Source organism: Ornithodoros turicata, chromosome 1, assembly GCF_037126465.1.
Source record: "Ornithodoros turicata isolate Travis chromosome 1, ASM3712646v1, whole genome shotgun sequence".
In the NCBI taxonomy this organism is placed as follows: domain Eukaryota; kingdom Metazoa; phylum Arthropoda; class Arachnida; order Ixodida; family Argasidae; genus Ornithodoros; species Ornithodoros turicata.
The window spans coordinates 185,971,198-185,997,915 of NC_088201.1; the positions used below are offsets into that span (position 1 = coordinate 185,971,198).

At 43.2% G+C, this 26,718-nt stretch overlaps 1 protein-coding gene across 1 annotated transcript in view; it reads right to left on the reverse strand.

The window, feature by feature from the left end:
- The window catches only part of LOC135374067 (uncharacterized), a 249,900-nt gene extending 224,441 nt beyond the window's left edge, over window positions 1-25,459 (reverse strand). Inside the window, exons 1-5 of the mRNA XM_064607070.1 lie at window positions 25,346-25,459; window positions 21,617-21,761; window positions 8,772-8,905; window positions 3,302-3,443; window positions 2,758-2,888 (exon numbers count right to left, since the gene is read on the reverse strand). Of these exons, the coding sequence (XP_064463140.1) occupies window positions 2,758-2,888; window positions 3,302-3,443; window positions 8,772-8,905; window positions 21,617-21,761; window positions 25,346-25,388 (595 nt within the window). The 5' untranslated portion in view covers window positions 25,389-25,459. The remainder of the gene's footprint in view (window positions 1-2,757; window positions 2,889-3,301; window positions 3,444-8,771; window positions 8,906-21,616; window positions 21,762-25,345) is intronic.
- Window positions 25,460-26,718: the final 1,259 nt, after the last annotated feature.

The following is a 26,718-nucleotide window of genomic DNA, read 5'->3' on the forward strand; positions in this document are numbered from 1 at the left end:
CATTGTATATTTTTGAAATTCTGTAAACAAAAGGAAAAAGACAGAAATTAACAAATTTTCATTGTGTACTATTTTTTTTAATTGTTGTGGTGCTCCCATCAAGCCATCTGTCCTAATGGTCCCACCAGACCGCTAAACCATTGGTCCTATTGGAGATGTCCAAAATTACAATAGGCCTATTGGTCTAATGGTTCCATTAGGACTGGCGCTGATGGATTTTTTGATCGGGAATGGACTCGATGGCGTCAGGATGCCTTTCAACTGGACGAGGCAGATTTTAGTAGTTTCGCCCGCCAAAATGCGCTGTTCACAATGTTTGTGAGGACTTGTGACAGTAATTCACACCGTCTTGGTAGCTAAGGCGTTCTGATGAACATCTAAGGCGATGCCTTTATTATTAGATTCCTATAGTAGTTTTTGAATTCTTTCCTCTTAGGGTATGTTGCGGCATAGTGTTATGTTGTTTTGAATGTGAAGAGCAACGCACTCGGCACATTTCTTGAGGTAGATTCTCTTGAATAGTTAATATTCTCCTGCAATATTGTTCAAAATGACTACAAAACGTTTTACCACACTGCAAATTTATTTTAAGTGCGCAGTTTGTGAAGCATGACAGTAATGGCTGCGTGTTGTACTTCGATGCTTGAAACAGAAACGTACGTAGAAGTAATCAAATCAGGGTTAATGCTGAGGAGAAAGGACAACCTACTCCTCCGTCTAATACTACTGATGCCACTACATCTTCCCTTTCTGGCCTCGGACTCCCATACGCCCTACACCTGAGCAAACATTACTTCTCGTGTCATACTTAAGGCCATTCTCCTCCGACACAATCGCCGGGGCATGAATATGATTTTCAAGTTTTGCTTATTGGTCGACGTTTGTACTTTCACTGATATACGTTCTTGTTCATTATTTTTACACGACTAGCGAGCTATACAGCGGTATACAGCGGTATGAGCGAGCATGAAAACGGGCATTGGAATGGAATGGGCAGATATGAGAGCACGGTAATGAGAGCTATCGAAACAAATAGAACAATCCTATCGGTCGGAGAAAATGCGGCCTTGTCGGCAGCCTGCTCAGGGCAGTGTCGTCTCAACACACGAGTTTCCCGAGGAGTACAGATTGTGGCCACAGAAAACCATGCATAAAGCTCGTTTCGTTAGCCTGAACGACTCGTTCACGAGCCTCGCACAACAGCTAGTGTCGAGTCACGGGCAGAAGTGATGCATATAACGCGCGTTATGAGATAACGACAAGTTGAAGATCGGACCCCAGCTTTCACGTCTCGTTACGGTGACTGTGCGCCACCAGGACCGAGTACCGGAGAAGGAACCTTATCAGATTTCACGTTTATTTGACAAAAGCAATATGGTGCAAGAGGCTACAAAGTATATACAGGGTGTTCAAAATTAAGCTTTCACTAGCACTTTATAAGTAGGCGAACAAAAGAAAACTGGTGCTATTTTTTCTGTTCCTTGAGTAAGAAGCAGGTGCTACAAGAAGCGTAAAGTTGTAATCCGGTTTCCCGTTATCGCTGTGTTTGCGTAGCGCTCGTGAAAGCTTAATTTTGAACACCCCTGTATAGGTGTCCAGTAGATCCCTATCGCACGTTTCAAATATTTCGTGTCACGGGCCTACTTGGCTGCTCTGACGGTACATTCTTTCGAATTTAATCCGTAGTGAGTACATGTTGAAAATGAAAATTGAGGCCCGGGAGTTCATGCAAAGTGCATATTACAAGAATGTTTACAAAGCGATATTGTTGTCTTCCAGAGGGCGGTGCCCACATACCGCAATAATTTGATTTCCTTTATTTTTTTACAAAGCAGAAGCCGAGTCTTTGTCGCACGTTCCGCTTTGAGAAGTTGTGCTGGGTGCTAGCGGTGATTTGCCAATTCACTGATTGCGTACCTCGAAATTGGCCAGAAGCACGCGCTTATCTAGTTCGACCGCAAGTTTTACCACCATGACCTCCGTTTCGAAATTACGCGAGCGGAGGCGAAGATACTGGGATCGGTAAATCTTAAAAATGGTTCAGATGGTGCCGAAATATGACGTGAGACACGACCAAAAATCGCCGATATATGGCACAGCATACAAAAGTATTTTACACAGAGTGTTCAGGATTAAGCTTTCACGAGCGCGACGCAAACACAGCGATGACAGGAAACCGGATGATAACTTTACGCTACTTGTGTAAGAAACAGGTGGTGCTAATTATGTAGCACCTGTTTCTTACTGAAGGAACAGAAAAAAATAGCACCAGTTTTCTTTTGTTCGCCTATTTATAAAGTGCTAGTGAAAGCTCAATTTTGAAAACCCTGTATAACCATCGATGTGAAATATGCTGAAACATAAAATATGTATCAGACACGAAACACTGAAGAATTGCGTGGTTTTGGTCCAAGTACCTTTGCGTCACGAGTCTACTATGATCATGAGCGAACGCCTCAGTGGTCGGTGTGCGGAATGAGTTTGCCCACCTGAAAGTTCTGTAACGTGCGTTCGTCGCGCTTTAAGATATGAGCGCACGACGCAGTGTGTTTAACGTGCTTCGCTTAATGCAGCCTCTCGGAACAACTTGTAAACTGTCACGAAATTGCTGCCGGCGTTCTGTGTCGGATTTGTAGCCGAAACCTTGGTATGAGGTAACTACGGACCACGTTAGCACTTGAGTCAGCGAGGCCGGTAAAATGGTAACGTTTTCAGGTTGCATTATGCGGTGAGAACTCTTTCCGCTGTTATACTCACATATCGGGTTGAATGTTGGACAATTTTGCAATCTTGTCTCTATCTCCATCGCAGCCTGTATAGCAGCAGCGGGGTGGCATCCTTTGTCTTCTAGGAGTTTGGGAACGCAATACTTGTTGTATTTTAACATACTGGAAAAGATGGCATAGAAAAACTTGTTAAATCACAGGGAGCATCGGATGGAAATTGCAGCCTGACATGGCATTCAGTCAGGTGTATTTAAACTGATGAACGCTGGACAGATGAAGCACGAAACAGGATATGGTTCCCGTCTAGGGGTGCTACATTTGCATTAGCGCGACTTTTCCCTTATTGTAACGCAACATTAGCCCGGCATTCATTCATTTATTCTGACGCTGCACTAGCGTTGCCTCTTCTTCAGTTACGCAGTTCACTACTTGAGTCAGCGCCTCTTTTCCCTGAGTTGTTGCATTTCGATGATTCCGGGCGTATTAGGCTTACATGTTTGTGTCGTCCCTTAGTGTGGTCTGCCTCGACCAAATCTCGTTGTCACTACTTGAAACGCACGCGAAAAAGCACTCACCTACAGAGTAAGGTTATATTCCCAATTGGCTCAATTGGATCAGTTGGTTTTCGGGAAATGCCGTGTTCAGTTTCAAATCTTTTATAGCAGTCAATGTTGGCCTCGGATATTGTTGTGGAATCGCACGTTGCTGCAAGAGGGCCTGCAAACGAAGGATATGATATGCGGACACATGTAATGCAAATCACACGTTATTTGAATTCTGCATGCTCTTCTTAAACATGAGCTTACCCACAAGCATGCTCCTAGCTAACCATCATCCCGAACGACAACCTTTTTGCCCCTGATTGTAAACAAGAGGCGGAGCGTATTTTGATCCCACTGATGCGTACTATAAACTCAGAATAGGGTCCGCCTCCCGTTTTCAACATATCACGATTAAGAACGTTGTCATCCGGGATGATGTTTAGCTAGGACGGTGCTGTCCCAGGCAACACACCAACATTGGCCGAATAAGGGATCAATGTGGGCTGCCAGGTTGGCCAATAAAACCGTCAACGACGAGCCCGAGTAACGGTAGTAATATTGATGTCATTTTTTTATATTTTTCTGTAGATTGCCCAGCCAATATGGGTTCGGTTTATGTGCTGCCTGGGGGTGGTGTAGTTCTCTCTAATAGTGTAGAGTTACCAGTGGTAATTCAATAATACTCCATAAAACTAGGAAGTTCACTGCATCTCGATTTCTATCGATGAGGATGCATCATACAGGGCTTTTTTTTAATGTACATCATTTTTCATCAAACGTCAGCACTCGCGTATAGCTTGAGCGCTCCTGGAGGGAGAAGGAGAAAGGGAAAGACGGGGGAAGAGATACGGTCAGGGATTGCTGTGTTCGTCACTGAAGATAATGAAAAAGAACAAGATAAGAAATCGACCGACGGGAAAATGTACAGGCGTCATGGTTTCGTTTTCCCGAGTTGCTTGACCCGGTTGATTCTAGTGGTTGTAGGCCTAGGTGCTTGTGTCGTCCTCGTTTGTAGCCCACCTTGACTAATTTCTTGTCTAAGTCGTAAAAAGAAAATAACGTGGCGTAACCAGACGCCCACAGCTCCCCATAGAGCCCATAGTTTGAGATAATTCAGGCAACACTGTACATACGACCAATGAAAATGCGTCGTGATGCCTGGCAGCCAACCAATCAGCAACCTCTCAGTTTGGCTCGGCTTTCGGCCGGCCCTGGCTGCCATTGACTTCTACTGGTTTTCATACCTGGCGCCCGTTATTCCAAAATAACTAAGACATTTTTGATAGGCGAAATACATATTTATTGATGCAACGTATATGTTTGACTCATGTTTGACTCATGTTATGTTTAACTCAAATGTTTGACTCATATATTCACAGTACGCACAGGACGTTTCGTTCCTTGAATAGACAGCAACCAAACCAAGTTCGAACTTTCAAAGCACACATACAGTCTACTTCTGGAGGTGAGCGAAGTCCACGAGTGCGTGCGTTTCACAGATGAGCATCTTCTTCTCATTCTGGCAATGCACCGTAGGTCACACAGTCACGGGAAATACTTTTGTCGTTACGAACTCTTCTTAGTCACTGTATTTGAAAATGCGACAGCGCTCGAAAGTGTTCCTCAGGCGTCAGCTCACCAAGCATTCCAGTTCCGACCCGGCAAGAATGTCCGTAGGTTGACACTTTATCGGAGATCTGTACATGGCCAGAGTCATATAGCTCACGAACAAACCCGCGCGTACACTTCCTCTTTGGTCGTTGTGGTCAACCGACATCGGCGAGCCGCGGAGACGCAGCGACCTTGCTTGGAGCTGCCCTCCTGGCCGACTGCCGAGACTGCCCGCGAAAAGTGAGCTGTCAGATATTTCGAAACTTTATCAACCAATCCCGGAGCGCGCATCCTCCTTTGGCCAATGGGCATCCGTCATGATGCCTGACGATGTAGTACCACGTGACTGTGACGTGTTTTTATTTTTCTACTGCCGCAAATGCGGGGAGCTGTGGAGGCCTGGCGTAACTCATTGCTTAAGACTGCTGTGTTCCTACAGTAGTCCCCTTCCGGGGAGGGAAGGAGCGAAAGGTAATCAAAGACCAGGCGCTGTGGCCATCGTGCTCGTCTGTGTGGGCCGATCATGTATGAACGTTGTATCACCAACTGTAGGATGGGCATCTGTGCTGTACCTGTCGGCTGTGTAGGAGAGCCGTTAAGAACAGCATATGATTTTATATCTTGAAAGCCGAAGATCTCGGTGCCGCCCGCGCGTTTAGTGTCAACATTCAACTTCCTGTCGCCCGGTGACGGTTGTCGTGAAGCGCTTAGCGCCACGCGTTAGAATGCGTTGCAGGCCATCGTTGAGGGAATGCAGTGCTCTCCTTCCCGCGTCCAGGTGGAGGTACACATGTGAGCAAACTTGTTGGCGCCAAGATATGCGGGGGTGATATTGGGCGAATAGGGGCGGGTCCCACGCTATGTCATGGCTTCGCAAGTAAGCTTTTCCTCCGCCTTCTCTTGCTAAAAGTGGGCGGCAGTTAAATGGTCAGGGTGCATGCCCACAACTACGTCGCAGATTCAAAAAATGGTCTTGCCTGCTCTCATCTCCACGACAAGCGAGTCACATAGTCTGTGCTAAGCAAAGCCGATAAAGAGTCGTCCTCTGCCAGATCCTCCGCGTATAGCCGTTACCCTTGGGGGAGAAGTGTGAACGACGAAAACTAGTTCGTGTGCTTGTTCTCTTCTTGTTGGAAATTGTGTTCGGCTTTTGTCTTTGTGGACCATTCGAGGATTCGTTTTCTGTGTGTGTCCGTGTTTGTTACACAAATGAATCTGCCTTCACAATAAGCGTAGCACAGCAATGGCGGGCATCGGGGCCAGAGTCATTTCCAGCAGCAAAAAGGGAGGGAGAAATGGCAGTTCGGGTTGTTAGCGTTTTCCATAACACAGACAGAACACTATCTCCTTCGGACGTTCGAAATAGATCCCAAAGTACATATCCTGAAATGGATATCAGATGGACATTTATGGGAGCTACATGAATGGACGCCCTTAATTGTACATCCGCAGGATGTACCATAACGGCCGTTCGAAGAATTGTCCAGATAGGGTCCCTGATGGGATGTTGCGGCGAGCATGGTGAGGTTTGTCGCTTCGTGAGTTTGACTTTCGCTGAACCAGCTAAATGCCTCAAATCAAAAGCAGTAAGAAACAGAGACGTTATCGTTAAAGTGAGTTAATACGGCAAGCAGTTCTTCAGTCCAGTGGTACTGGTATACGCAATCACATTAAAATTAAACACCTACCTCACCTCTTAGTTTGACTCACAGGCAAACGGTACCCTAGAATTGGTGGAAGTTCGCGAGACAAGCAATATACAGTGTATGTTTTTATTTTGGAAAGGTATGCCACTGCCTTTCTAAGTTCATGGTTCTGATACCTTTTTCGTTGCTTTTAGAGCTTCACGCGCAATGTCTCTAACAGAAATACTAGGTAGAAACAAAGTAGCTAATGCGCCAGAAAAACCCAAATCAAATCAGGTAGAAACAGATACGACCAGGTGAGAAAGAAAGATGCAGTGGCAGAAGCTGAACCAAAATGGCATAAAAAAACGCCATTAGGAGTCTGTCCACTTACAAGGCAGCTCATTAAACAGTATCAATACTAATGAGAAAATACAGGGCCCTGAGCACGTACGCAAGTAAGTCCGTGCAACTTCTCCGGCATCTCCGTGTAACTTCCTGTGAGGGCAAACGACGGATAATTGTGGGAAGTCCAAACCATGGCCACCCGGAGATGTGGGGGATGTTTGTCGAAAAATTGTCAGTCCTCCACGGAGATCCAAATTGCCGGGAAATGATATCCCCAGAAGCACCACGGGAAGTTTTGTTCCGTTTGGGAGGAAGAGCAGCGCCACATTTTGGGTGATGAAGGTTTATTTAACTGAGGATTACACAGATTACAAATGATGACTGCGGACCCATACCGGAGCGCGGACACCGATTTGCTAGTGTTCGTAACACGAAGTCTCTTTTGACGCTTATGACCCAGTAAACCAGAAATATCCCAGGCACGTCCCACAAAGGTCCCATACGTCGCATATGTCCGCCACGTCTATGCGACCTTACCTGTACGTCCACAATGTGTCTTTCAAAAACATCTTACTTTCTATATCCCTGAGGCATCTCATAGATGTAAAAAGAAAGGAGCAAGCGCGCGTTATTTTTCGGAGGCATCTAGGGTGCGTGACCCCTAGTGGCATGACGTAAGCAAAAGGGAAAATTTTGGGGCTTACTACCTTATTTACGAAGTAATCACATTAAACACGGTAGCTTGAGTTAGAAACACGATATTTGCCAGGATGGGTGTCAGGGATGTCCACAGGCATACGCTGACGTCCTTTGCAGACTCACAATCTAACTGTAAAGACGTTGTCACCGTTGCAAACGTCATACGCCACGCTACACTTGATGAACGTACTCCAACAATTTTTATTTCAGTATATGCTCGTTCTGGTATCTCTTGAAATCCGAATCTCTTGAAAACATTTTTTTACCATTCATTACAGGAGCTATGAACTCTACCAAGCTGACCCGCTGGCATGTTGGCTGTGACACGTTCTGTATAGATGATTCCGATAGGTCTGTATACAACCAATGCGATCGCGTTTACCTCGGCCCGGTTCCAAGATCGTTCTGTCCACCACTGTTTTTCAACGTGAACACTTCTTATCTTCATATTTGAGGGTTTATCCCAAAAAAAGAAAGAAAGGTGCCCGCGTGCTTTGAGGACGAAATGCCTACGCTGCGTGCTGTCCACGTCGTCGTCAGAGGCAGAAAGAAAGTGAATTGCACCACATCATAGAAAACAAGGCGCGTCAAACCAATGACGTGCAGAAGTATATTGCACGGTCCCAGGTTTTCTGTCCAGCATGTTAGGCCATATTACCAACGCGTGTAAGTTTGTCACTCTTTCTTGCTGCTTCTACACTGCTCTCCGACAGAGTAGAGCAGACGACGTTGTGTTTACATCTGCGTTTGCGTCTGATTGGATGCTACAATCCTTCAAATACGTAGCAAGGGATAGAGGTATCGTGATGGCGGTACGTCTAGTCGCCTCTATCAGAAAAAAGAACGTTTTTGTATTAACGCTGCACCCGTTATGAAGTATTGAACAAGAACTTGTATATAGAATTACGATGTGTAGAAGAACTGTATTTCACTTAGTACACCCGTAACTAAATAGCTGCAGATAGGAATTCGTACCTCCTTTAAGGCTTATCGATTTTTTTTTTTCTATCCAATCGCAGATCCTAAGGTCCCTTATTCAAGATCCAAAATCTCTCTAATATCTTTCCTGAATATCTTTCTTTACTTTTTTCGCATGAAGTAGACTGCTGGTGTTAAGTGACACTGATTCTAAAATGTGGATATCTTCATCGCCGACATCATGAAGGCGGTATATGAAGGTCACATTATGCGCCCAGCAATCTGGCTACCGATGTACTCACAGTTGAAGTTCAATGATGCACATTCCGCCACTATTTGCTTGCTCCTCATTTCCTTAAAATGTGTAAAGATCAGTTGATCGCATCGTTTTTCTCTGAGTCGTAAGGGAACGCAGTCCTTGCCGTAAGTCAACATGCTGGAAAAGATAGTATAAAAACGAATTCAGTTATTTGGTGATGGTTGTAGTGCCGCGGAACCATAAATCTTGCGGGTAAGAAATACACAGTACGCATACAACACAACTGCAACGTGTTTCACCAATCCACCTAAATGCAAACATATGTAAAACCCCAGTACTTAGTCATACACTGCACATCGGTACGGTGAAAAGTAATGAAGATATACCAACCAAATTCATTATGCCGACCTGATTTAACATCCAGTTCAGTAACAGTAACATCCAGTAACAGTAATATCCAGTTCAGTTTAACGACCTGTCCAGTACTGGCATGGCGACGTTTGAGTTACCAACATATGCTATACGTGCAGCCAAAGAGCTCCGGCTATTTTTTTTCCTTGATTTAACATCAGTATTTTACCACTGTTAAAAGGACAAGAGGCCTAACAAGGGTCATCGCGCTGTACACCTTCTTGTGGTATATTTAAAAAAAAAGGATAAAGAACAAAGATTAGAAGAAGACGATTGTCCTAGAACCGCCACTGATGTCGATTCTAAAAGGCTGGATCGCGGATAGGGAGCGCGAGCGTGAAGAAACCGGCCGCCATTTTACTGTACCCACAACAGCCGCCGCAGCGATTATGGCAACTTGTTGAAATTACGGTCGTACCAACCGTACTGGCAAGGATACAGGGCCTAAATTTATACAAGTGAGTCATTATTTATCACGGAATAAATAGGTGTCCATTCTGTATATTTAGTTGACAATTATGAAGTTTTTTTTTTTTTTTTTTTTTTTTTTTTGCCCAAAACGAGCACTGGATGCAGGTTGGTTGATCGCTCTTCCGGGGTTTTATCGAACACACTTGTATTTTACCCGGCGACAAATGCATTTTGAGTTCATAATACGCTTGTGAGAACGTGTGACACTACACTGGTAGTGTTGTCATCAATATATGTGCGAACACTCGAGCGCTCTTCTGCATGCATTGCTAGCATGGTACACGGTGCTCTCTACGGAAGCAAGTGCACATTCATTTCTTTGAATTACCTTCGCGCACACGTTCGGTATTACGTCATAATGAGACCAAGATAATCACCCTTTTTCATGTATTGGTATTGTTTTGTGTCTTGGTTTGATTTGTGACAAAGAATCCTACGTAACGGTGGTGTGGCACGACTTGAATACCGCCTTTGTGTCTGAGCTATATCGTCAGGTTGTTGCGATAATAATTTGTAGGGTATCGTGCTATTTGTAGCAGTTTGTAAGGCAAACGTGGTCTCTCAATACAGACTTCCTCATGGGACTACCCAGAGGATCGTCTATGAAGAGTAATGAGACTGAGTGTACAGGTAAGTATCATGTTCCTCATCCACGAGTTTCTAGTTTACAGGAAGGAACCACCCCAGTTCACGCACTGTGGTTAGCCTTTCTCAATTTTGTACGTTTTCTTATCACGTCAGAAACGTTCACGTCAGAAACACCCCAGCAAATCATCAATATCCCACAGACCTCCCAAATTGGTCTCACACGTCACAGATGTCACGCGTATCCTCACAACGTCCGCTGTATATACACCAGGAGACGTCACAAGTATCCCCAGTGAATATTCTGTGGATATACTACGAATATCACAACAATGACATTTCTTTACCTTACAAGGATTTATTGTGTCGATAACAGCCATTTCCAGCATTCTCAGACGTGGCAATTTAATTTTTTGCATAAAAAGGTTATAAACTATCCTTAAATAAATCACTTCACACTTCAGACATGTACAACCGGACAAATAAAAAAGCTCTCACAGAATAAGCTGCTAGTCAACACCGACTGTTGGTGTAACGTAGAATGCACGTTGTCTAATGTTGACTGATGTTGAGCAGTGTTGTATGTAGATAGATAGTGCTGAATCAACGCTATTTCAACTGTACCTGGTCAATGGTGGATTGTGAACAAAGAACAACGTTGATTTTCCAAGAGCCACTCAACTAAAGATTTACGCAGCAAATATTTGCGTGGGTTCTACATTGTACCTTCAACATATTGTCAACTTTTATCACGAACGGAAAAGTCGTTGCGTCTTTACTCAACATACTGCGCACCCAATTTGTTCCTGTGCCGTTCGCATGTAGAGGAAGGCCTGTTTGATGTGGTACTTATCCTACTCTTTCCTCATAATAATAATATTGATTTTATACCCTTATATCCATACCTTTTCTAATCATATTTGTAACGACTCATCACGTATCGCACCATAGTCAATAAACAAAAGAGAGAAAAAAAACATATTTTACCTTTTCCACGGGAATTATAATGATCGGTCACGTATGTTGAGGGATATAACAAGAATGAAGTTCCCAACAAGCGCGAGCCAAAGCGTAACGACGTATGCCTCATCGCCATCGACATTCTCCAACCGCCGTTTCAAACAGGCGAGGTCCGTCGTCGTAGCGGTTCGGTAGGATATGACATATGAACCTCAGCATCATGCGTATTTTGTACTGGAATCTCGGGAGCATCGAGGCAGTATTGGCTAGTACGTCGAACAACTGCGTTGTGCATAACAACGATTGCCGTGGTGTGCGAGAGCTAGCGTTCCTTTGTTCTCCGGCTTTGCAGTTAAGGTGAGTTCGTTCTTCCTTTTGCCTCACTTAAGATTTGTGCGTTGTTGTTTTTTTCAACAATCACATGTGGTAGAGGTGTGGAGCAATGACAGCTTTATATCTGAGTAAACAGCTGTAGTTTGCTTTACCTGCGGAGTCTGTTGCGTATCACTGACGAATTCATGCGAACGGCGGAACTGTGTGAGATTGTGTCTGTGTACAGGTACAAAGTGCAAGTCCAATTCTTCACATGTCTTCGATTCAGGATTTGATTCGGGATGATGATAGCAATGGTGAAGCAAATTCTATTAACTATGCGCAGCCTGCTAGTAGATAAGCTTGGCTCAGCTACAGTTGTCTTTCATATAAAGGATAGCAGTTATGTTTTCACGTTTGACTGCACTGTTTTTCAAAGTTCCTTGTTTTTGCATGACCGCTTATCTTTCTTAAATGTCACATGGACGCGATATGAGTCTAGATTAATAAAACATGACTGTTTTACAGTATCCACACACAACCATGGATAGCCTCATACATGTGTAAAGTTACTGGTGTCTCTACAACACTGAAGAGCCAGGCATAAACCGGAAGACGTCGCTTGGGTCTGCCAGTGATTAGGCTGCTTCCGCATGTAACCATCTATACTGCAAGAGAAACTGCCATAAGTCACTGTCTTCCATTTGTTTTGCAGAGGTCTGTTCTTTACGCCTATTTATGGCAGTGTTTGAGCTGCTATCCCAATAGATGAAATTAACTATGTTATTGGTTATCTTTCAGGGATGACGGTTGCGAAGTGGCGTAGCAATCACGTGATTATTATTATTATGACCATTATTGTCTTATTATGCGTCTTATCCGTGTCACCCTATATTGTTAATAATTAGCCTATTTATGTTGTAATATCATATTTTGTACTATTAGAAAGAGCGTTTCTTACAGTGCATGTAACATCACTGTACTTGGTTTGTGTTCAATAAACAAGAGTTGGTTGATACGATGTTCTCTGTTGCAGAGTAGTATTTTCCGTGGAATAAGTAAAAATTGCAAAAAAAGCTACAAAATACAATAATAATAATACGTCCTGTATATGTCCTCTATATGTCCAAATATCCCTGAGAGACATCCCTGGAACCTTCCCTGGATCAGCAAATGTAGAAGAAATACGGGTCCTCTGTCTGTCCCAGAGACGTCAACGGGCTATTCAGCCTAGTCCCTGGGATATCCCAAAATCCCAAGTGGGATATCGTGTGGACGTTTCTGAGACATATATGGTTTACTGGGACACCTTATACATCTTAGGCTCCTTCACCCAGCAATATAATAATTATAATCCTTTTTAGAAGAGTTAACCATATTCTTTTTAGAGTAGTTTTTAATCTTTTCAATTTTGAGAAGATACAGGGATTGTAAACCCTGTTTTAAACTGACGTTTTAACATTTGTCCAATGCATTTCTTAAACAAGATATTCATTTTTAACTAGTTGCATCCAAACCAATGTTCTGATGTATTATGACCTTTGTTGCCGATGCACCATAAAAATTGGAATAATCATCATCAATACAGGTTACTTCACAGCTGCCTCGACATACTGAAGAAATGCGTGCAGAACCTGCGTAGTGCCCACGAACTTTGATTACCACAGCACCTCCAGAAAGTAAAAGCATGTGTGTCACATGGGATTTTTAAATGTATTCACAGTATATAATACCTTGTATTAACTGTTGTAGATCTAAGCCGCCTCTACAGTACACTCTCAGAAATTATAACTTGTCAGGGAACTGTGATAATTGTTTCAGTTGATAGGCAGGCACATATATGCTATCAGAAGAAAATTATTTCTTGAGAATGAGCTTCTCTGGCTACTGGTGTTGTTTACATCTACTGTTGATCACATTCATTTATCACATATTATACTCTTATATAATATTATTATTATTCTTATATATATTATTATATTATCACATATTTGATACCATTAAATTTAAAATTCAGCATATATGAGAAAATATCAGGAGGGAAGTTGCTATTCATTGCTCATTCCAATCTAAAATTGAGTGCTACAAATTTAGAGAGTGTACCTGTCCATTGTCATTCCTAAAATATATATTGTCATTGTAGCAAGGTCACAAAACAATAAATGTAGTCTTTTGCGACCTTCCCGCACGTTCATTGTATCTTGAAACACAAGTGCAAGAAATAAATGTTGAACTTGAATAAACTTGATGTTGTATAAACTTGATGTAAATGTTGAATAATATAATGTATGATATAAAATGTTGAATAAACTTGTATACTCTTTACTCATGATCAGTGATCTTTACAAACGCATATCGTGTTAGAAGTCTTTGTTTACGTTTCACAGACGGGGTACACGACGGCCAAAATGACAAAATCACAACTGTTTCAAGCTCCAAATCGCCCTGTTGCAATTTGCAGACCATACGTGTGTAGTGCAAGTGTAGGGCCCTTGCACATCAAAATGTAAGATGGGAGTCACAGGTAATGCAAAGTGGTTCCTATGAGAGGCATCGATGCTGAACAAAATTGTGCAAACTGCGGAAGGTGCCATAGAAGATCTTCAGAAAGTGTGTCTGGTCTCACAACGGTGCTACGACGCTCCCTTTTAGATGACGATGATACTGATTGGAGTTTCAGATGTGCAGAGAACGTGTTCCACACAACAAGCATGACATAGTCAGCACTGGATAACAGGCCCCCGTCCCCGAGCAGCTTTGCTCAATCTCCAGTTGTATTCAACAAAAGCATGTGAGTACTCGAGAAGGACATTCAGTTTGGCACAACCGCGCCTGCAAATAATCAGGACAAATGAAGGAAGAAACAAACAAACATAGAAGGGCTGTACTTCAAAAAGAGATAAGTCCTGTGTCTCATGGAGGTGTTACCAGTTTTAAGTAACTTAATTGATTAAGCTTACATCACTACCTGATCAACTGTCCTAACGAGCGTGATCTTATTGCGTGAAGTAATTATTTTACCTACTTCGGTGTGTCCATATTTGCGAGGCAAAGCACCGCTGTCGTTCACTAAAAGACACTTTCTGTTCTATAAACCATACTAAACCCATCCACGGCTAAAACGGCTGTGATTCTACAGAGCGATCTCTTTCTGCCATGCGAGTACATCTTTTCCCGGACAGTTCTCTGTGGTACAATTTTTGTCCAGAACGCAGAACTTGATATTACATACATGGTTGTTGTTAACCTCACATCGTTTCTTGTTGAAATATTGGTTGGGAAACGAGCTGTAGTACAATCCCCAGCGCTGCACTGCAGGGACGGTCTAGTTTCAGAATGCAAAACAAACGGCAAAAGAATCGAACGGCAGGACACCCGTGAAACACTGGTAGGATAAATCAGTATACTGGCACCTTACAACATTGTGTGATGACAAACAACGATCAACGCCTGCAGCGCAATAAATATTCACAATCTCCGTTGCCTCCCATAGTTTGTTATGGGCACACACTGCGCTTAAGGGCCTCCCAACATGACGGCCAGAAACGCACTATTTTAGAGACGCGCGAGAGCTGCTTGATGTGCTAATTCAATTCAACTTATTCTAACTGATCCACTTTGCATTACGTTACAAAAATAATGATGCATGAAATTGGGAGAGGGAAAACCTGATCCCAGCGGAAGCAGGACGCCATAAGCCATGTATTTGTCATCTCTTTCTGCGATGCCCGAGTGGGTTGGATTTGGAACCTCCTTTCGTCGGACTGACAGCGATTGCGTCGTAGTCGTAGTCGTTGCGAAGAAGTCGTAGCGCGTTATGGTCAGGTGCTTCGTTTTTTTCTTCTTTTTTTCGAGGAGATAGTTCGTGAATATCGCTGTCAATTATCACAAATTTGAGTGAATTCGGCACGTTCTTCATATTGGTGGGGTAAGACAATGACCTTTACTTGGCAATATTCCGAGTTCTCTTCGCAAATGTTTACATAATTAGACTTACGATGCATGACATTCACATTAGGAAGGTGGCAAAACCAAGTAAGAACAAGTGCCGTTGACCGTATGATTCTAGGTGGCGTAGTTTTTTCATTATAATCCAATGATACCTTGTATTTGCTTCCGTACGTGGACGATGGGGGATCACTCTCGTTTACACTTCGCAAAATAAACTTCGAGAATAAACTCCTCGAAATAAATCACGAAAAAATCCACGGTGTAAAGATAAAGCCGTAAAAATCAACTTTTGTGATACAAACGCTTCAGATTCAAACTTTAAAAATAAATAGTCTCTGATTGGTCGACAGGCACGACAGCCTCAGAGCAGCGAAGGCTTTTGGCTCCCGCGTCTCAAAATAGTTCCCCGCAGGGTGAGGCTTTTTGCGGTGGGCTGGAAACTGGAGTACCGAATCTGGACGAATCGTTTACTGTATTCTCCGCCGGCTATCAGGATTCTGTTGACACTGCAGTTAATGATTTGTTCTACTGCTCCCCTGTCAAATTTGAGTATGTCGGAGTTTGAATTCGTGTCGTGTCACCAAATGAGTTCCCGGCGTTCGTTCCAGATATGGTGGACATCTGCTATATTATGAACATTGTCGCGAACATCGCCATTCTCCTGCAGCTGCCTTGGTTGTGAATTCGTAGAGTTGAAAAGTGACGATCGACGAAAAAACCTGATTCCGATACCGTGTGGATGTGTTGTGTTTGTCCGTCTGTATGTGTTTGTGTGTGTTCCTGCCTCAGAACCGTTGAATTGTGAAATCGGAACCTGCCTCCTTGTGAGCCTGCGTTCTGATAAACTCAGGGAACACGTACTGGACAGACTCTCGAAATGCATTTCTGCAAATAAGCTGCATATGAATGTGAAGAAATTGGTTGTTTGTTTGCAAGAAAAAAATATTTTCTCTCGGATGAATAACTTGAGTCAGCAGAAGTGCCCTAATTTTTTGTAACCAGCATACGGTAGTCTCAAAGTTTAACGAAATAAGATTCTAATTTCAGGAACATCCACATTGATTCGCGCACCTTCCTAGACAACGATTTGCCATGCAAAAGATGTATCTAGACATAATATTTCAAGCACTTTGTTTTCACTGGTTTTTGAATGCCATTTTCTTAAATACCGTGAAATTTTCTCAGACATTTTTGCGTCTTTTTTATTCACGTGGATATACAGTGCAAATTCTGGTTATTAAAACTCGGAACTGAAGAAAACCAAGCGCAATAAGTAACGGAAATCAGAAGTGCGAGAAATGAATGGCACCCTCTGTTGTATTTCTTTGCCTTCCTTTCTCTCCTATGATCTTCACATTCAGAAATCCCGAAGTACGTTTCTTAGCAGGTCACTCTTTATGCCAAGCACCCACGCCAAGAAGGGGTCTAAAATTTACAGTACCAGTTACTTCATTGTGTGGTGCCCTTGCACCTATTTTTACAGCTTATAAATATTGTGCTGAAATATGAAATCGTTGCAAAAACTTGCATCCTGCGCGACATTACATTAAATGTGCTGCTTGCAGTTCTGCAGTGTTGCTTCTTCCTCACGTTCAAGTGAAAAGGTAAGAAGAACGTTCCGAGACTTACTCTAACACAGCCATTATTTCGGGGCCATGTCCTCGCACTAAATGGTCACGAGCATACTTTTGAAAACTATATAGCGGCACATAGGGAAACCGACGTTGCATTTGCACCAACCTTCTATTTCCAATAATTAAACTAGACCTAATTAGCACATCCACTTGGGTGTAGAACATGTTGTCATCTCTTATAACTGCAAAAATATGATTTCTCTAAGAATAAAAAAATCAGTCCATGGACACGCCATATGCACCGCACCTACTAGAAATTAACCAGTGCTTGCTGAAAATATACTGGTATTTGCGTCTTATATGATGTATGATGCATTTTCTTTTTGAGCAGCTATGCCAGTGTGAGATCTCCTAAGCCAGACTAGATAATTCGTCATCTTTGTTCTCCATGCGGTCACATATATGTTACGCTACAAGGAAGCTAGCTGGTACCACAGTACCAAACAGGTGAATTAACATGAAAACAATCACATAGCAGAGTGAATAACAACCACCATAATTGACTTAGTTTGCTTGGTCGATGGCAACTGAAGGTGGCATATTTCTTTCCTCAGATTTTTTGTTTATTGGTTTGTTCCAGCTAAAAACAGGAGCCATACACTGAGCAGCAGGGCATAATCAAACCCTCCATAAGCATCACTTTGCCTCTTTGAAATTGGCTTTGCGCCATTAAAAATCCTAATCATCATCCTCATCATCTCTTTGGCTTTGGCAAGCGTGGCTTTGCCTCCACAAGCATGACTTTGACATAATTCCTTTGTGCCGTGATAAAGGGTACTATGACTGTGTTCGCAGTACCATTTAAAACGTTGGCACCTATAGGGCTAGATTGCAGCCCCCTATTATGTGCAGATATTCTGATGCCTGCAGAGCTGTAAGCTGTTCTTCCGGGTGAAAGAAAGCTTGAAGACTGCATACGTTGTGGCTCACTGCCAAAGAGATACGGTTGGAGAAGAAATAACATAATACACATAAAGCACAGTGAGGCATGCTCCACCCAGGCCACAAGGAGGTTCAATTAATTTGAGTCACCTTCTGTTAATGCAGCAAAAACACCTATTTCCACTGAAAGAAAGACTGTGGGCTTTTTTTTCTGTTGTGGTTGAAGGGCACACGAGATCATAATAAATTGTTTCCAAAAGCTGTTACGCTGCATTCTGACATGATCCGAGCCAATATGGTCAGCCGATGCTATAAGATCTACAGAAAACGCATGCCAGCAGATTCTGAACATGCTATAGGAGAGGGTATGCCCTTGAAATGATGAGATTTGTTCACTTTCCAGATGACTTCAGGTATGTGAAAACAATCATAAATGTTAACAAAGCTGTTATGAAGCAGTGACTGCAATTAATCTGTAGAACTGGGCATAACAGTTGAATGCAGAATTTGTTCAAAAGGTTCTATAGCGACATACAGATGGGGTATGAATGAGCTGACGAAACAATTTTCTTGCGTAAGAACAAATACACCTGTAGGTTCTCACAATGGAAAAGCAGAGCTTCGATTTTCGCAGGAGAGAGGCATCTTTTATTTTTTTTTTGCTTCCTAGATGGCCTCAACTGACGAACAAGCTGCAGCACATTATGGTGACAATTTTTTTTATGTTTTTTATAGAAAAATAAACCTGTAGATTTTCAATATGTTGCAGGAGAGGACTAGTTATACAAATAAGGGAAGATTTCTTTTAGACGACCTATATGTGAATATACTATCTGAAAAAAAGTAGATTTTTGCAGTAGATTTTGCTTGATATTCTCAAACACATGGTTAAACAATGAATATAGATCAGCTTGATATTTTTATGTGAAGCTAATCACAAACAATCAGCTACAGGCATAAATAATCTGGGGCTCCTTCAAGAATACTAATTTGTCAGAAATTTATTGCAAACTTGACCCCAAATGTGCTCCGTTCTTGAGTTCTCACCACATCACCAGATTTATTATCATTCTACATACCCTTTGGGATGGCAGACCCGTGCTTCCCCTCTAACACCAGGCAAGGAAAGCGCATAAATGATGTATATGTGGATGTCAGAAGGAAGCTCGTAAGGGACAACTTCATATTTCGGCACAGTTTAATGCGCCGCATTGTTCAGGAAAACATAATGATGATTTACATTCGATATACGCATCATCTAAAAAATGCACACAATTTTTTTCTGTGATATTTAAGAGAGTCAAGCTACATCTCTGGCTGGTTTTGGCTGGAATAACTTTATTTTGAGATGGACAGGGAGTTTCATTGCCTGGGGCGATACTCAACACCATAGCTGCTTGTGGTGTGAGGAAGAAAATAATGTCCCATAGAGTCCAAAATTGCCAAAAGAGCTTTGAGATCAGGCATCCATGGGCTCGATTTAGCCATAAGCCAAGCAATTTTATCTGAAAATGGCAGTTTAGAAAGCTTGGTAGTGTGGACAGTGACACAGAATATACTCTGGGTCTTCTACAGGACTGCTGTGACAGTATCTGAGAGAGTCAACTTGCCTCAGATGGTAATGACACTGAGCTGTAAATGCCCCATTGAGTCACAGTCCATGAGTCACAGTGCACCATCTTGGCGAGAAGTGTTTTGTGGCATCCAAAAACCAAGCTCTGTGTCAACATTGCTCAGTATAGACGGGAGGAAAATGTCAGTTGTCCATTGACAGGAAGACTATTTATACAATCCATTGATGTGTTGGTGAACGGCATCTGCTGTCTACATGACCACTAACAGTCATTTGCTATCTTTCACTGTGATTTAATTAAACACCTCCCTCATGTGACGGTGTTCCCGACACAGTTTTACCTTGCTGAACCACTTTTCGCGGCTCTTATCAAACATAACATTAGCGGTTCTTCGTAGGCTGAGGCCGAGGAACGCAAGAGACGTTTACACGATGTTTACGTGATTACCGTCGTGACAAATGGTCGACACAGCAGTTTTGCGGTACGTTTTATATATTGCTCATCCTGGACATTTTTCGCTACCCGATTTCCTGTCCAAAACAGCTACGACTGCATCAATGTCACTTCACCCATGAATTCTTTCATCAGTTGCACGCGCGCGTTAGCACACCAAGTCGTTACACGTCTGAAGAATAAATACCTGACGAAACCGGCAGAAGAAACATATGCTTTATTAGAGCTTGCAGTGATTATCCTTTTTATGCAGCACGTCCCGCAACACCATACGGCCCCGTCGTTACTCCATTTTCTCAAATAGCCTCGTCCTCAATGGTAGCCGAACGGCCGAACCGCTGAAGCGTTGTTTTCCTAGTATTCATGCGCATAGTTATTTACGCCTGTAACTTAATTAAATTAATGAATAATTGAGAGATACATGCTGAATACGACACAGAATTGCATAAAGACTCGTTATTCTGGAGTTTGACCCTCTTAAACACTGATTTTCTCACGTAAAACGATGCTTAACACTGGACTGCATAGACCCATTGTGATTTATTTTGACAGCTTGGATTTGAAAGGATTGGAATTTGAAGGGTGGATTCCTTAGTGTGGATTTCAAAAGTTTTATTATTAAGAGTGGGTAACAGGGTACACCCGACGATGGAACAACAATTTTCGCCCAGGTTTGAAGCCGATTTAAAGGGTACTATGCTTATAACATGAATATGCATAAAAACGTATGCTTTGGGCGTGACGGCACATTTTATATGAAAACGCACGAATAGTGAATACTTTTCTATAATTCGATATAGCCAGGCGCAGGAGCACGAGCTTATCCAAAGCCTTGCTCTGTTGTCACATTGTCGTGGAATGTTTTGCTTTCAGTCTTTTACATCGCTCGGAATCTAATATTTTAGTTACTTCAGTATTGTTCACAAGAAAAGAATGCGCTACCGCTACAACGAGTGAACCCGAAGCCTGCGTTTCTTGCGTCTGGGATGTTGATTTCGCAAGTGCTCAGATGTAGGATCGGAAACGTTCGCTACAAACAATAGCTCGACTTCGCTGTCGTTCGCCAGCTTGTCGAACACGGTCTCAGAAGCGTAAGCTCTCGCTGTGGAGAGCCGCGAGCGGAGACAGTACAGCTGGGACGGCATGCAAACTCGCGGCAAGCGGCAGTCGCTTGCGTACACGCTTACCGCATGTGGGTACTCAAGACGATGTGGGTACTCGACGTTGACGACGCTGTCAACGTACTGCAGACTGCGTGGGTGGCCGAAAGAAAAGAGCGTGATACAATCTCTGTTGACCACCTGACTGGGCGATGACGCGCGGAATGCCGCTAAAAATCACGTGGTCGAGGTAACGCGGGACGCGGAGGCGGCTTCTTCCGCACTGCGGCAAGAATGTCCCACGCCGCATACGCGCTACCGTGTTCTTTTGGCGCGTGTTGGTACGCGGCCGTATTGCAACAGTGCCTGCGGGGACTTGCTTGTATTGCTCTCCGCCGCGGCCAAGCCGTTTCGGCCTCATCCGTTTCACGGTCGTTTTGCGCACTGCAGAGCGGATCAAGCGATTAGCAGTATAGCTCTGAAAAATAACAGCTCCCACCGTAAAACGCACGGGGCTGCTTCGGAGCCCTTGTTTCAATGGGAGATAACACTTACCAGCATCTTGTCGTATCGGAAACCAAATCTGTGTGTTTTCCAGTAGTCAGTCCGTATTGCTGTCTGTACTTTGCATTACATTCAGCGTCAGCTTCAGAAATTATCTGCGCCATGTTTTCTTTCTCGCACTGTGGCGCAATGAGGTCTGGAAATATTGTAACCGAGTATATTCGTACGCTTCGAAATAGAAAGCAGTACTCTGCATTTGCCTAGAAAATATTTTTTTTTGCTTCTCGTGTTGCGCACACTCATCAGCAGTAGAGATGCAGTGCCATGCCCAGAATGCTTTAATTGTCTAAGGTTCGTTCACCTTTCATATTGCGGAAAAGTAGCAAGCCCTGCATTGCCCTCTAGTACATTTTGAACAATCAGGATTCTATGGTATTGACTTCTTAAATCAGATTGGATTAGTTCAATGCACTTTTGGAACCGTTGTGTTCATGTTATGGAAAGAGTGATATGTGAATGGGCTGTACATCTAAACGACCTGAAATCTATAAACGACCTTCGCGCTAGACCTATAAACAATTACAAAGAACGATAAGAGAAGGAGAGTCACTGAAAAGGTTAGCCAGCTGTAGGACCCGAACCCGAATTCCTTTTCAGTGATTTCCTTCTTTCTATTTGTCCTTTCTATGTGTTACAGCGTCATAACATCAATTCCCATCATGATCATTAAAAATAACATTGCGTTGTTTTGTTGTGTGTTTGTGCTTCCATGTCGGGTTTTGTGCTGAATTTTGTGACACGGACCGTGCGCATATATTCCAGACATACAGAATGCAGATTGTGGCTCTGACTCAGAATCTGAATGAGACGCATAACAGCCTCGTGTAGTTGCTTGTGAGGCGATTCATGTACAATCAAAACGCAGAAGCAGTCAGTCTTTTGTCGCATTCTGCACGGGCTTGGCCCAGTCAGTGGACTCCTGAGGCGCAAAATTTAAGAAAGAAAGAAACACACAACTGTTGTTGGTGGATTCAACAGATTCGATTCGCAGTCTAGGCCACTCGGATTCGGATTCCCGAATCAAAAATCACTCCGTAGCAGAGGTGGGGAGTAATGCATTACAAAGTAATGCATTACCGGTAATGCATTACTTTTGAGTAATGAGTAATGGTAATGAATTACATTTTGCCAGCAAGTAATGAGTAATGGTAATGCATTACATTTTGACTGAGTAATGCAGGGTGGCATTACTCATTACTTTTGTCGAATGTTCATTGCGCCACGTGAAGATTGGGAGCATCCAGGTTTTTTTCAACCCACCTTTAAAGTAGCACAGAAGTCATTTTTAACACCCAGTTTTCTTCCTATAAAACTGTTAAGTTTGCCAGTAAGATGCCTCATGCGAAGTAATTAACACCACAGAGTCATAATTATCGCAGAAATTGAATTTAAAATACGCCGCAAAAAGCTACCGTGCGCAACGGTGGTGAAGAGCAGTACCAGCCTGTGATCTGCCTGGAACCTCGCGCTGACGCTATAAGGAGAACGTTTGCTGATTGGCCTAGAGAAAGGTTGTCTGCTACTCCGCTGTCGTCTGCTACTCGGCTGTTCGGGGTTCTGATAAAGCCTTTCTCCTTGCTCGGTAATGCTTCGGCCGCTCCTTCTATCCCCAATTCTCCGGGAAAACTTGCAAAACAGGTTTACGGCGGCAAAGGGACAATGCGCTGACCCCCACTGACCGGCAAACCAGAACGAGTCTTCTTATGCCGTCATCGGTGACGTGCCATCATACCTCCTCATCCTCGTTATAGCTGGAGTGGCGAGTTAAGGGTGAAGGCGCGGAGCTACGTTTATGCGAGTTTTTTTCTGGGAAACAAATTGCACACATCAAAACGTTTCGCGCTATTCAGTATAATGACACACACACTTTCATCAGATGTCTTAATCTGAATTTTTTTTGGATGGCCCTCTGTACTCCTTTAACAATGAGCACAGGGCAACAAGGAAAGAGAAAGGCGCAGCCTGGAGAATTCTGCAAGAGTTCAACAGTCGGCGGTGTGTGTCACAAATGTCTACATGATATCACCGATTTTCTCCTGTGCGCATTCGGAGTAAAGGATAATCAATGAAAGAGAAACATAACCTCTATGAGGGTAACACGTAACAATTGCTGTGGTGATTCGCTCTTTTGGTATGGTACCGTGTTAGTTTCTCTTGTGCTGCCAGAGGTAGTTTTCCTGCCAGGACAGAACTGTAGGCTGGGCTTCATCCGCCGGCTCCATAATGCTAGAAAAGGCATCATCTGCAATAAATGTTATCTATAGTTTTTGCCTATCGGACTCGCTTCTGCGGGGATTTAGTGGCACGGATTTGGGGATACTCGGGTGGCTATTGCCTATAGCAAAAAAAGCAAGGAAAAAACTTATGCATAGCATCTTTGAGGCTTATGCCCTAAAACGTAAATGTAATGCCAAAGTAATGACATTACTTCGTTAAAGTAATGGCATTACTAATGCATTACTAACAACCAAAAAGTAATGAGTAATGTAATGCACTAGTTTTTTATACAAGTAATGAGTAATGGTAATGCATTACAAAATAAAAGTAATTTCCCCACCTCTGCTCCGTAGGACTCGAAGATTCGGTTATCCCATCTCTAGAAAATACTATTAAAACCCTAAGACACACATTCACACAACATGTGCGGGTGTAATCCTGAAGCGCAAAACAGCTTTGCAATCACGTGGGTGAGATACCCAGTTCTCCTCGGCTGCATCGTCGGCAACGTCATGTGTCTCGCCAATGCTGAGGGGAGCGCCTTCTTTTTTCTGTCTTTACTTTTTTAGTTCGCCCTGCCCGTTTACGGTGTCTAATAGTCGATCTCCGAAGCAGATGCTCCATGACTGCAGGTGAGGTACGTATACACAAGTCAAGCTGGAATTGTGGCACGCTTGACTCCTATTTGGTTTGAGACATTCAGCAGGTCTGCAAGCACGTCGAAATTATCCGGTAACTTAGTTCTAAATTTTGTCAAACCTTGAGAATGTGTTGAGGGAAGATTGCAGAATCAACGAAAATATTTGCTACTTATTCATTGACGAGAAACAGTTTAAACAACGTTGATTCAGCGTTACAATTATACATTCAACTTTGCTCAACATTAGGCAACGTAGATTCTACCTTCAGCCAACACTTGGTGGGCAAGGAAACGAAACAACAATGGAGATGAGGACTCAATGAACGTCCACTGTGGGCTTATTGGGGCTTTCTTCAAGACGATCTGCCAATCTTACTGAGGAGGTAACGACGATCGAGCGCACGAACTGATGCCAAAACCGCCTAGCGCCCCCGCCCGATGAAATTCTCGAACCTGGCCTAGTCTTACCCACTAACGCTTTTATACCTTTAACAGGGTGATAGCTTCAACATCCATTAGGCTTAGCAAGGCTGTCTCAAGTGAATCATATGGTGCTACACAGACGTACACGAAACGGTTCTATTCTAACGATATACGCAGATTCACGTTGCCCGGATGCACTTGGTACGCGCTAAGAATTCACACACCACAGGGTTTCTGCACAATAGCGCCAGTTGGCACACGGAATGCAGACTTCATCATCAGGAAGTAAACGCGTTATTTTCATCTCATGAGGGGACAAACTCACAAAGGAGGAACCCTTCTATATAAGAGGAACATTTCGCGATTGCAGATGAAGGTGAAGATGCAACACCAGTACATTAAAAAAAATATGGATATTGAAAAGCTTTCATAGAACTCACCGAAGAAGCAGAGCGATACGAGAGCGAGGATGACTTGCTTCATTTTAAAAGAACTGCCTTTGTCGAGCGCCCACGTAACAGGTGTAGTGTACTGTTCAGTCAGCGTATGCAATGTTCCACACGCGCTCGTGCCGACAATCATAATAATAATAATGATAATGATGATTGGATTTCTATGGCACATGAGCAACTAAGACTATAGTGTGCCAACTATTTAGTGTTATTCATAGGCATTTTATTCACAATGCATCACAATCATAATATCTGCTATGTAATTTTGCAGAGGAAAAGTTGCACGATCTGAAACAACGCCTTTGGAAAACACTGTACAGTGTGGTGGTGGTGGTGATAGGGCTTCACCGTACAGTGTCCTATCCCTTCAGACAGTATCCTAACCTCTCATATCCTATGCGATACGTGGTTTTGTGAGGTGCACCTGTCGTTCCGTACCTCGCTTCAAGTACATGGCTTCGTTGTTTGTGGAGGACACTTCCCTCAACACGTCGTCTCCATCCGAGCTGTGCTCTATACGGCCTCCGAGCTCGCAGCTGTAAAAATGTAACACGGCAAAGACACACTGAAAAGTCGTGCGCGCTTACGACAGGACTGAGAGATCAGATAGGATTTTGCTTCCAAGTTTTCCGAAGAAGGCCAGAGAAACACTTCTGGGTCCCCTTCTCACCTGATGTGAGCTCATGGCCCATCTCCACCTGTGCCGATGGGGCAAGACGGACAATGGTCTCGGTGTGGACGTTTCGTATTCCGGTGACCTTCTCGTTGCAAACGCGGGTGAACATACATAGTACAAGCCGTCACAGAGAAGGCTTAATTTGAGATACATTTGAGTAGGGTTGACTAGACGTCTCTTTTCTTGTTTCAATTTATTTTTGTTCTATGTACTCCTGATCTCAGCTAAGCTATTTCTGGCATGCCGACGAGGAAAAAGGGCTGGCCTGTCCCTTAAGGAAACAAAAATTATCGTTCCAGACACTTTGTATGAAAAAGGCCCATGCAGGATATAGACGAGAAGCGGAGCAGGTATTGACTATTGACTACATTTAGACGGCAATTTTTCGCTTTTTTTCCCTCTGTTTAGCTGTTTGGTGCAGATTGGCTGTACAGTAGACGAAGAAAGTATAGGAAGTCACTGAAACGTTAGCCAGCTACGGGGCCAGCTGCCAGCTTCGGCGTTGCGGCCTCAAAAAACCAATTTCCATCATGATTGTCTATAGACGTTCGTACATTCCATAGAAGGGCTATAGACCATTTGTCTTTTGGGAGTTTATATGCAAAGAATGAAGCATCAAAATGCAATGTTAAGACATTTTAATTTTTAACTTTAAAAGCATGAAAAGTTTATAATGTTGAATTTT